The sequence below is a fragment of the Loxodonta africana genome, chromosome 3, assembly GCF_030014295.1.
Source record: "Loxodonta africana isolate mLoxAfr1 chromosome 3, mLoxAfr1.hap2, whole genome shotgun sequence".
NCBI classification, from domain to species: domain Eukaryota; kingdom Metazoa; phylum Chordata; class Mammalia; order Proboscidea; family Elephantidae; genus Loxodonta; species Loxodonta africana.
In genome coordinates, this window is record NC_087344.1 from 107677962 (window position 1) to 107691271 (window position 13310).

The 13310-nt window shown below is 37.0% G+C and overlaps 1 protein-coding gene across 1 annotated transcript in view; it reads right to left on the reverse strand.

Annotated features, from left to right (window-relative positions):
* DNAI4 (dynein axonemal intermediate chain 4) overlaps window positions 1-13310 on the reverse strand; it is a 108452-nt gene that overhangs the window by 10401 nt on the left and 84741 nt on the right. The window contains exons 14-16 of the mRNA XM_003411142.3: window positions 11882-12003; window positions 4863-4961; window positions 4000-4226 (exon numbers count right to left, since the gene is read on the reverse strand). Of these exons, the coding sequence (XP_003411190.2) occupies window positions 4000-4226; window positions 4863-4961; window positions 11882-12003 (448 nt within the window). The remainder of the gene's footprint in view (window positions 1-3999; window positions 4227-4862; window positions 4962-11881; window positions 12004-13310) is intronic.

Consider the following 13310-nt stretch of genomic DNA (forward strand, 5'->3'; position numbering starts at 1 on the left):
CTCATTGCTCCAGTTGTGAGGATTTTTGTTTTCTTTATGTTGAGATGTAATCCATACTGAAGGCTATGGTCTTTGATCTTCATTAGTAAGTGCTTCAAGTCCTCTTCACTTTCAGCAAGCGAGGTTGTGTCATCTCCATAACGCAGCTTGTTAATGAGTCTTCCTCCAATCCTGATGCCCCGTTCTTCTTCATATAGTCCAGCTTCTCGGATTATTTGTTCAGCGTACAGATTAAATAGGTATGGTGAAAGAATACAACCCTGATGCACACCTTTCCTGACTTTAAACCAATCAGCATCCCCTTGTTCTGTCCAAACAACTGCCTCTGGATCTATGTAAAGGTTCCTCATGAGCACAATCAAGTATTCAGGAATTCCCATTCTTCTCAATATTATCCATAGTTTGTTATGACCCACACAGTCGAATGCCTTTGCATAGTCGATAAAACACAGGTAAACATCCTTCTGGTATTCTCTGCTTTCAGCCAGGATCCAGCTGACATCAGCAATGATATCCCTGGTTCCACATCCTCTTCTGAAACCGGCCTGAATTTCTGGCAGTTCCCTGTCAATATACTGCTGCAGCCGCTGTTGAATGATCTTCAGCAAAATTTTGCTTGTGTGTGATATTAATGATATTGTTCTATAATTTCCACATTTGGTTGGATCACCTTTCTTGGGAATAAGCATAAATATGGATCTCTTCCAGTCAGTTGCAAAAAAATGAAACAAGACCCATACCTCACACCATGTACAAAAACTAACTCAAAATGTATCAAAGACCTAAATAAAATCTAAAATGATAAAGATCATGGAAGAAGAAATAGGGACAACACTAGGAGACCTAATGCATAGCATAAACAGAATACAAAACTAACAATGCACAAACACCAGGAGAGAAACTACATAACTGAGAGCTCCTAAAAATCAAACACTCATGCTCATCCAAAGACTTCACCAAAAGAGTAAAAAGACAACCTACGGACTAGGAAAAAAATTTTGGCTACAACATATCCAATCAGGGTCTAATATCTAAAGTCTATAAGGTACTACAAAACCTCAACAACAAAAAGACAAATAACCCAATAAAAAAATGGGCAAAGGATATGAACAGACACTTCACCAAAGAATACATTCAGGCAGCTAACAGATACATGAGGAAATGCTCATGATCATTAGCCATTAGAGAAATGCACATGATCATTAGCCATTAGAGAAATGCAAATCAAAACTACAATGAGATACCATCTCACCCCAACAAGGCTAGCATTGATCCAAAAAACACAAAATAATAAATGTTGGAGAGGTTGTGAAGAGACTGCTGGTGGGAATGTAAAATGGTACAACCACTTTGGAAATCAATTTGGCATTTCCTTAAAAAGCTAGAAATAGAACTAATAGAACTACCGTACAATTCAGCAATCCCACTTCTTGGAATACATCCCAGGGAAATAAGAGCTGTCACACAAATAGATAGATGCACACTCGTGTTCACTGCAGCACTGTTCACAACAGCAAAAAAGATGGAAACAACCTAGTGTCCATCAACAGACGAATGGATAAACAAATGTGGTATATTCACACAATGGAATACCACGCAACGATAAAGAACAATGATGAATCTGTGAAACATCTCACAATATGGATGAATCTGGAGTGAAATTTGTCAGTCACAAAAGGTCAAATATTGTATGAGACCACTATTATAAGAACTCAAGAAAAGGTTTAAACACAGAAGAAAACATTCTTTGATGGTTACAAGCATGGGGAGGGAGAGAAAGGGGAATTCAGTAAACAAATATTATCTTAGGTGAGGGGAAAGACAACACACGATACAGGAGAAGTCAGCACAACTGGACTGAACCAAAAGCTAAGAAGTTTCTGAACACAACCAAACAATTCGAGGGACAGAGCAGCAGGGGCAGGGGTCTGGGGACCATGGTTTCAGGGGACATCTAGGTCAACTGGCATAACAAAGTTTATTAAGAAAATGTTCTGCATCCCACTTTGGTAAGTGGTGTTGTCTGAGTCATCTAGTACTGCTATAATAGAAATACCAAAAGTAGATGGCTTTAACAAAGAGAAATTTATTCTCTCACAGTCTAGTAGGTTACAAGCCCAAATTCAGGGCATCGGCTCTAGGGGAAGGCTTTTTCTCTGTGTCAGCTCTGGAAGGAGATCCTTGTCCTCAATCTTCCCTGATCGAGGAGATTTTCAGGCGCAGGGGCCCCGTGTCCAAAGGAGGTGCTCTGCTCCTGGTGCCACTTTCTTGGTGGTATGAGGTCCCCAAGTCTCTGCTTGCTTCCCTTTGTTTTTATCTCTTGAGACATAAAAGGTGGTGCAGGCCATACCCCAGGGAAACTCTCTTTACTTTGGATCAGGGAGGTGACCTGAGTAAGGGTGGTGTTACAATCCCACCATAATCCTCTCAACTTAAAATTATAATCACAAAATGGAAGACAACCACACATGGCCTAACCAAGTTGATAAACACATTTTTTGGGGGGCATAATTCAATCTATTTCTTAATTCAATCCATGACAGGTGTCTAGTGTCTTAAAAACTTTCTAGCAGCCATCTAAGATGCATCAATTGATCCCAACCCAGCTGGAGCAAAGGAGAATGAAGAACACCAAAGACATAAGGAAAATGTTAGCCCAAGAGACAAAAGGGCCACATAAACCAAAGACTCCATCATCCTGAGACCGGATGGTGCCCTGCTACCACTAATGACTGTCCTGACAGGGAACACAACAGGCAGTCCCTGGCAGAGCAGGACATAAGTGGGGTACAGAACTCAAATTTACATGAAAAGACCAGACTTAATGGTCTGACTAAGACTAAAGGAATCCCAGAAGACATAGCCCCCAGACTCTCTGTTAACCCAGAATTAAAACCATTCCTGAAGCCAACTCTTCAGAAAAAGATTAGAGTGGATTATAAAACATAAAATAATAGTGATCAAAAGTGTGCCTCTTACTTCAAGCAGATACATGAGACTAAATGGGCGGCTCCTGTCCAGAGGCAGGATGAGAAGGCAGAAAGGGATAGGAGCTGGCTGAATGGACACAGGAAATACAGGGTAAAAAGGGGCAGTGTGCTGTCACATTATAGGGATTACAGGTCACATAACAATATGTGTATAAATTTTTGTACAAGAAATTAACTTGAGCTGTAAACTTTCACCTAAAGCACAATTTAAAAGAAAGAATAAACTCATTAAATTTTACATCATTTATATTAAACAAGAATGTGTTTCCCAGTTCCTTCCGCTAATAACTAACATAAAAAGTTATGATATCTTTCAACTGAAGAAGTAGGGTCATTAAACACTTTATTCTAGCATTGTAGAAATTTTCATATTAAGGATACTAGATCTAGATAACACTCTAATAACTTTGATGTAACAAAGTTACATCACCTTAACATTTAAATGAAGTGCGTGCCCCTGTGAATTTTTGAAGCAATGTGAGAGAATAAGTAAATAATGTAAAACAAATTACTATTTTGTCCCCTCTGTCCTATTATAGAGAATGTCTAGTTAGAAATGATTAGATGCCTGTCTGAATTCCTCTGTAAACCAGTCAATGAATAAGAATTCAAGGTAATTATGACATTTTTTTTTATATCTGCAGTTCAAGTCCACCAGCTACCCCTTGGAGACCCTATGGGGCAGTTCTAGTCTGTCCTATAACGTAGCTATGAGTCGGAATCGACTCAATGGCAGTGGGTTTTTTGTTTTTTTGTATCAGCCTATAAAAATCTGAGGAGATGAGTAAGGTAACTTGTTTTCATTCAGATATTTTTATGAACACATATGACATAAGTAGTTAACATTAATATAGCATCCTGGTATGTATCTTTCTTCATAAAGGGCTTTTAAACTATTACTTGTTTGAAGTTACTACAGCACTCTCTAACCAATGTCAAAACTATCAGGTATCATTTAGTGTAAACTGCTTCTATTAGAAATATCCTCAAGAAAAATATTAACACTTACATGCTAATATGAAGGTCCCAAATCTCCACTCTGGTCTCATTGGCAGCTGCAAATATATAGGATGATTTTGGAGACCAGACAACATCATAAACAACATAAGTAGTTGGATAAAATGTCAAAAATGGCTTGATATTGTCCTGCTGCCATATAATAACACCCCAATCTGCAGAACAACTTAAGAATACATCATGACAAAATGGATTCCATGCTATTTTATACACTGGACCCTAGAATTAGAAAAACAAGATACATAGGTGAATAACATTTAACATATTATACTTGAAACTTAAAAATGCTAACTTTAAGAAGATTATGCGCCATCCATTTTTGTGTGGGTATTATTTCAACTGAGAGTAAGGTTATAAATTTAATCTTCCCTAAATTATTCCATAAGCAACATAAAAATAGAGTTGCTATAATACTCACTAAATAGTAATCCATATTATTGCTAAATACTTTAAAAAGATAACAATGAGTGCTAAGAAAAAAATAGAACAATAATGGGGAAAAATGAAGAAAACATAGATGGAACAATCATAAAAATACAGAGGATAGGCATGTACTGGAAACAATTTTATATTGGAATCAGTGTGTTATCATAAACAAATTTTTTAAAAACAAATAAAAATTATGATTTATATTATATCCAAGAAAAAAAAATCAAGGATATCTAGAAGCCAAAAAAAATCCTCACACATTATTGGTGGTTTCCATGCAAGAAAGCATTTAATTTGAGTTGGTATTTTTAACTATGATGTTGCAAATTTATTGGATGTAAAAATACTGTGAATAAAGATACTATGTTTTTGTGGAACTATTACAAGACAAATTAACTTTTACATACCTGCTATAACTAAACTAACCTTATGTCCTCGGTAGGTATCTAGGTATTGTTCATTATATGAACAAGAGCATTTGTGAATATGACCTTCTTCAGTGCCGGCCAAATAGATATTTGTGTCCTACAACACAAAAATCAAAATGTATTGGCCTGTGATACATTACTAAGTGTGCTATATAGAAGATTAGGCAATTCAGGGCCTATTAAAATTTATTTGAGAACCAAAACTAAAATACTGTCTTGAAGATGTTGTTAGTTGCCGTCCAGTCAACTCCAACTCATGGTGACCTTAGATATAACAGAAAGAAACGTTGCCTGGTCCTGCACCAGCCTCACAATCTTTGGTATGTTTGAGCCCATGAAGATTGTTGCCTTTTTTCTCTCATGATTTTACAATAATTAAACTACCTGAAAGACTACTCTGCAAAGGAGAATACAGATTTGTCCTTTGTTGGAGTAGAGGGTAGCACTTAACATCCTATCTAGAAAGGGCATGGAAAAATTTTAGCATGAGATAAATAAGAGATTCTCTAACATTTATAGCTTTTTAACAATGGAGCTGGTAGTCCAGGGAAATAGTAAATGCTCTTTCATTGCAACTAGTCAGAAAATGGATAACTTAACAATAACTGGGGAGGTCTGTAATGCTGAAGAAACGATTACTGCTGGGGGTGAGTGGTTAGACTAGATGGTCTCTCAGGCTTCTTTAACTCTAAATTTATATACTAAATAGGGAATTGAAATGCATTTCCTATCTTAGGCCATGGTCAAAAAGTCTGAAAGTCAGTGTTCTATTTCCTTGCTACATAAGATTATGGTTGGTCACTGTTATATACTGTTGTAGTTTGCCGTGAAGTTGATTCTGACTCATGGTTGCCTGTGTGACAGAGTAAAACAGCTCCATAGGATTGTCTTGGCTGTAAGGAGGGAGATCACCAGTTCTTCCTCCCACAGAGCCGCTGGGTGGGTTTGAATTGCCCACCTTTTGATTAGCAGCTGAGTGCTTAAATGTTTGTGCCACCAGGGCTCTTTATGTGTTGGTCCTAGGTTATTTCTTTATAATAGGCTGAGGCCTGTTAGCTCAAAAACAGTGCCGAATTCAAATTTTTACATATACAATTGTTTTAAAAATAGCTCAATTAAGCAAATGTTTGGCTATTTAGAGCCTGTCTGCTTTGTATACCCCATAAAACTGTACCCAACATCTGCTAGCCATAGATAAGATAAACCTCAAGTTGCTGTGGCCCTTCAGAGCTCTCTGACCCAGAGTTTCCCCACCTTGCTACTGAGGACATTTCCCAGACATATAAGCCTTCCTCTGCTTCATCCCTTCCCCTGGGAGGTCCCTTGCCTTTGTCACCTTCTGGTGACTGTTTGCACCACTTGTCTTTGGAGAATCTCTTGCCGCAAGAGACTTCCCTTTGCATGCAAACTGTCAAGTTGCCATGGGCCCCAATAAACAGCTTGTTGTACAACACTGCCATCTCATGTTTATATCTTTTTTCTTGACCTGCTCCTTACTCCCTTGAACTCACATCAGACCACAGCATGAGCATCACCTGGAAGCATTTTGGAACTGCAGAATTTCAGGCTCTACCTCAGACCTACTGAAGCAGAATTGCATTTTAACAAGATCCCCAAGCAATATGTATATACATTAAAATTTGAGAAGCACTGCTCTAGAGTATACCAGTCCTTAAGAGTGCAACTACTAGATCATGCAGTTTTAAATTATGCAATAAATTTAAATTGTTTTTCAAAGGGGTATTACCAATTTTACTCACCAGCAATGTATAAAATTTCCCTTTAATCAACATTCTCTTCAACAATTAGTTGCATCAGAAATCTTCATGTTGTCATTCTATTGGGTCTAAAATCCTGGTGGTGCAAAGGTTAAGAATACGGCTGCTAGCCAAAAGGTTGGCAGTTTGAATCCAATGACTGCTCCTTGGAAAACTTATGGGGGCAGTTCTATTCTGTCCTACAGGGTTGCAGAGTCGGAACTGTCTCAATGGCATATAACAACAGCAACAACAGTATTAAGTCCCAGCAGTTAAGCTAACTGCTAACTGAAAAGTCAACAGTTCAAAGACACCAGCTACTCCCCAGGAGGAAGATGTGGCAGTGTACTTCTGTAAAGATTTATAGCCTTAGAAACCCTAAAAGACAGTTCTACCCTTTCCTATAGGGTCATTATGAGTCAAAATCAACTTGACGGCAATGGGTTTTAGTTTTTTTTATGTGAATATTAATAAGGTTGAGCATTTGTTCATGTTTATTGGCCATTTGGCTTTCCTCTCCTGTTTAATGTCTCTTTTCATTTTAATGATAATTGCTTTTTCATATTCATTTATATAAGTTCTTTATATACTGTAAATGCTATTGTTTTGTCTATTATACATGTTACAAATATCTTCTCCCAGTGTGTGGATTATCTTTTTTCTGTCTTTATAGTGCTTTTGACAAAGAGAAGTGTTCAATTTAAAATAGCTGGTATTTTGAATTTTTTATTTTATGGTTAGCACTTTTTGTACTTAGTTTAAAAATTTTTTTTTCCCCCTACTTAGAGGTCAAAGAGATATTCTCCTACATTTTCTTCCAAAGATTTTTGTGTATGATGAAGTGGGAATCTAATTTTTTTTTTCCTAATACCATTTGAAAGATGGAGCCCTGGTGGCACAGTGATGAAAAGCTTGCCTGCTAACAAAAAGGTCAGCAATTCAAATCTACCAATTACTCCTTGGAAACTCTATGGGGTGGTACTACTCTGTCCTATACGGTTGCTACGAGTCAGAATCGATTTGATGGCAATGGGTTTTGTTTTGTTTTGGTTTTTTACCATCTGCAAGATGGTGAAATGATAAGCCAGGATAACACTAGTTAAATGAAAGCTGGAGTGGCTACGTTATTATCAGACTAAGTAGATTTCAGAGTAAAGAACATTACCAGTTCTGAAGAAGAGTATCTCATAATGATAAGGAAGTCAATTAATCAAGAAGCCATAATAATACTAAACATTTATGCACCTAGTAATAAAGCTTCAAAATTCATAAAGCAAAACTGATGGAACTGCAAGGAAAAATGAGTATCTACAATTACAGTCAGAGACTTCAATAACTGATGGAAGTAGGCAGAAATTAGGCAAGGATATAGTAGACTTAAAGAACACTATCAAACAACTTTACCTGATTGAAACTTATACAATACACCCAACAACAGTAGAATACATATTTTTTCAGGTGCACAAGGAACATTTACCACTATAGACCATATCCTGGCCAAGGAACAAATATCAATAATTCAAAAGGATTTAAGTTGTATAAAGTATGGCTCTCTGACCACAATGGGATTGAATTAGAAATCAGTAACAGAAAGACTTGAAAAAAAATCCCCAAATATTTAGAAACAAAATAGCACACTTCTTAATAACCCATTGATCAGAGAAGAAATCAAATGAGAAATTAGAAAGTATTTTGAACATATCAGAATTCGTGAGATTGTTAAAGTAGTATTTATGGGGTGCAGGGAGTTATACTACAAATGTCTATATAAGAAAAGGAAGAAATGTCACAAATCAATGACCTCTGCCTCCACCTTAAGAAACTGTCTTGTTTAGTGCTGCTGTAACAGAAATACCACAAGTGGATGCCTTTAACAAAGAGAAGTTTATCTTCTCACAGTCCAGTAGGCCAGAAGTCCAAAATCAGGATGCCAGCTCCAGGGGAAGCCTTTCTCTCTCTGTCAGCTCTGGAGGAAGGTCCCTGTCATCAGTTTTTTCAGGTCCAAAGGATGTGCCCGGCTCCCAGTACTACTTTCTTGGTGGTATGAGGTCCCCCACTCTCTGCTTGCTTCTCTTTACTTTTATCTCTTGTAAGATAAAAGGTGGTACAGGCTACACCCCAGGAAAACTCCCTTTACATTGTATCAGGGATGTGACCTGAGCAAGGGTGTTACTTCCCACCCTAATGCTCTGTAACCACAGGCAGAGATTATGATTTATAACATATAGGAAAAATCACAAAGTGGAAGACAACCACACAATACTGGAAATCATGGCCTAACGAAATTGACACATATTTTGGGGGGGGGGGGGTCACGATTCAATCCATGTCAGAAATTAAAAAAGGAAGAGAAAATTAAAACCAAAGAAAGCAGAAGAAAGAAAAAAAGTAAAGATCAAAGTGGAGATCAATGAAATAGAAAACAGAAGAACAATAGTGAAAATCAATGAAATCAAAACCTGGTTCTTTGAGAATATAAAAAAAAATCAATAAACTTCTAGCCAAACTAATCAGGGAAAAAAAAAAGAAGACACAAATTACTAATATCAGGAATGGGAAAAGTGACATCACAACAGATTCTACAGCTATTAAGGGATAATAAATTCATTTATTATGCCAATAAATTCAACAACTTAGATGAAATAAATAAATTCCTTGGAAAATACAAATTATCAGAGTTCACACAAGAAGAAATAGATGCTCTGAGTATAACTGTATCTATTGAAAACTTTGAATTTATAGTTAAAAACCTTTCTACAAAGAAATCTCTAGGCCCAGATGGATTCACTGATTAGTTCTATCAAACATATAATGAAGAAATAATACTAATCCTATGTAAATTATTTCAAAATATTAAAAAGGAGGAAATAGTTCTCTATTCATTCTATGAGGCCAACATTACCCTCATACCAAAATCAGAAAAAGGCATTACAAGAAACCTACAGACCAATATCCTTTGCAAACAAAGATGCAAATATCCTAAACAAAATTTTAACGTATTGAATCCAACAATATACTAAAAGGGTATGTCAAGAATTGAGCTGAGCTGAGAGCTGAGCTTCCAGGTATCAGTGCAGTTAAAATGAAAGTAACAGTTAAGCCTTTAATCACGTACTACTTACTACAGTATAAGCAAGAGGCTAACCCACAGAAAGTGTGGACTCCCCCAGAGTTCCACTTTTCCGCATGGAATTGTCAGGTAGATCAGCACAGATGTGGAGATTTGTCTTACTGGCAAAAGAGTCTGAAAAAAAAAAGGTTCCTAAAGTTTTATGGACCAAGGTCTTGGGGAGGGAGGGAGAAATTGGGACAAGCTAGGAGTGGAGAAGTACTGAGTATTGAATCACAGTGAAAAAAAGTGTCTTCAAGGTCCAACCCTCCTCCCCATGAGAGGCACTTGAGGAAGGCCTCTACCAAAGGCCTACAATAAAGAAGCCTCCAAATGGAGGTGCCTGGGCTAGGAATGCAGATATGTGTAAGAACATGGCTGGCAAGGTAGACTGGGGTCCTTGACTGCCAACTCCTTCAGAGCTGCAATGCATTGGCTGTGCACCAAATCTGGTGTGGGGAGAGCAGCTTTCCTTTGTGAGGCTTGCTAGGTAAATCCTTTGGAATTGCCTATGGTCAGGCCTAAAATATCACACATAGCTCTTCGGGCCAGGAGCAAGACTCTTTGGGATAATGCATCATGACCAAGTGGGGTTTATTCTAGTAATAAAAAAAAAAAATACAAAAATAATGAATGTAATTCACCCTATTAATAAGCTTAAAATGCAAAACTACGTGATCATTTCAATAGATGAAGAAAAAGCATTTGACAAAATCCTGATAAAAACTTTCATCAAACTAGGAGTATGATAGAGCTTCCTCAACCTGATTAATAGCATCTTTAAAAAAAAGTTAAAAAACCTTCAGGAGACATCATACTTAATGGTAAAAGACTGGAAGCTTTCCCCTAAGATCAGAAAAAAGAGAGATGTGCACTTTCACCACTTCTGTTAACCATTTACTGGAGGTTCTAGCTAGTGCAATGAAGCAAGAAAAAAAAAAAAAAAGGCAACCAGATTAAAAAAGAAGTAAAACCATCTTTATTACAGATGACATGATTATCTTGAATTCCTTATGCCAAAGGTCTTTCCAGGACACCAGATCAGAGTTTCTCAACCCTAACCTATTGACATTTTGGGCCAGATAATTCATTTTGGGGGAAGGGTGATTGTCTTGCATATTATAAGATATTTAACAGCATTCTAGGCCTCTGCCCACTAGATAACAATACACTCCTAACTCCCCCACTGAGGCAACCAAAAATATCTCTAGACATTGCCAAATATTCCCTGGGGATAGGGAAAGGTTCCCCTTTCCCATAGCCCCATTCCCACCCATGTCGATATCCATTTCCTAGAGTCAAGATGAAAGGCAGATTATAGGAGTTTGAGAATGAAGGCAATTAGACGATGGCTACAGTAGTACAAGTAAAAAATAATAAAGGCCTGAGCTACATTGTAGTAGTAGTAGACTTGGATTGGAAAGAATGGGATAATAAGACATATCATTTCAATAATACAGTGGAACAGAGACGGAACTTGGATATTGGTTTGCCTAATTAGGTAGACAAGATGGCAATGGGTTTGGGTTTTTTTTTTTTTTTTAATTAGGTAGTTGGTGATATTACTTAAGAGATGATCATACTGCATATTACAGAAAACATACAAGATATGTTTTCTTAGAAGTCTGTCACAGTGACTGATTTTCCTGATTCCAAACCCTTCAATATAAAAATAATTTTAAAAAGTAGAACTTCTTTAACTGTGCTCTGTTTTGATTCTGGCCTTAATAAACATGAATTTAAGTGGTCTTCCTGATCCCCAAAATCTTAAGGATCATCATTCACATTAAAATGCAGGGGATTGCTATAGTGAATTTGGTTTCTGTGAGTATGATAGAGCAGCAGAGGGTCCAAGAGGGGCAAGGAGGGACACTCAAATTAAGCATACAGTTGTAAAGAGAATCATCCCGTAGTTCCTCAGAAATATATACTTTTCCTCTATCTGGAAAAGTAAATAAAGGAAATAGTATAGCCAACTGAAAGGTACCATCATACCTCGGGTTAGCAGCTAGGTCTATGTTTATTGTTTTACTTACAAGAGACAGTATTTATTAACATGCTAACTTTTTTTTTCTTGTTTTATATCTTAATACACTTCAATTTTTGGATGTTGTTATACGCAACAGCAAATAATGGATTTAAATACTGTACCTTGGGATGAAAAGCAAAACACAACCCAGGAGCTTGTCGAGATATCAAAGCTTCACCTTTCTTCTCCTTTTCCCCTCCTTTTTTGTTGGTGCTAGTAGTAGTTCGTCTCAATTTCATCAAATCTTTATTTAAGGACAAAATACGTATAACATTATTTACCACATGAAGTAATGCAAACATCGTGCATGTCGTTTGTGCATAATCATATTATTTCTACCAATTTTGCATGTGATTAAGTTAAAATTAGTACGATACATTCGACTGTGTGGATCATAACAAATTATGGATAACATTGTGAAGAATTCCGGAACACTTAATTGTGCTCATGTGGAACCTGTACATAGACCAAGAGGCAGTCATTCGAACACAACAACGGAAGACTGAGTAGTTTAAAATCAGGAGAGGTGTCCACCACATAAATAGGACAAAAGAAAAGAATCACACGATCATCTCAATCAATGCAGAAAAGGCATTCAGTAAAGGCCAACACCCATTCCTGACAAAAACTCTCAATAAGATAGGAATACAAAACCAACAGCCAACAACATCCTCAACGTAAAGAGGCTGAAAGCATTTCTGCTGAGAACGGGAACAAAACAAAGATGCCCTTTATCATCACTCCTATTTCACATTCTGCTAGAAGTCCTAACTAGAGCAATAAAGCAAGAAAAAAAATAAAGGGCATCCAAACTGGAAAGGAAGAAGTAAAACTATCCTTATTTGCAAATGATATGATCCTGTACACAGAGAACCCCAAACATACCACAAGAAACCTGCTGGAACTAATGGAAAGATTCAGCAGAATAGCAGCATATAAGATCAATATACAAAAATCAGCTGGATTCGTATACGCCAACAAAGAGAACTTTGAAAAGGAAATCAGGGGGAAAAAATTCCATTTATAATAGCCCCTAAAAAGATAAAATACTTAGGAATAAATCTAACAAGACGTAAAAGACCTATACAAAGAAAACTACAAAACACTATTGCAAAAAACCAAAAGAGACCTATACAATTGGAAAAAAAATACCATGCTCACAGATATGAAGACTTAATGTTGTGAAAATGTCAATCCTACCCAAAGAAATCTACAGATATAACATAATCCTGATCCAAATACCAACAGCACTGTTTATCAAGATGGAAAAATTAATCGCCAACTTTATATGGAAAGGAAAGAGGCCCCTGATAAGCAAAGCATCACTGAAGAAAAAGAACAAAGTAGGAGGCCTCGCACCACCTGTTCTCAGCACCTACTCTACAGCCACAATAGTCAAAACAGCCTGGTACTAACACAATGACAGACACATAGACCAAAATAGCAGAATCGAGAACCCAGATGTAAATTCATCCACCTATGGTCAGCTGATCTTTGACAAAGGACCTAAGTCCAGTATATGGGGGAAAAGACAGTCTTTTTAGCAAATAG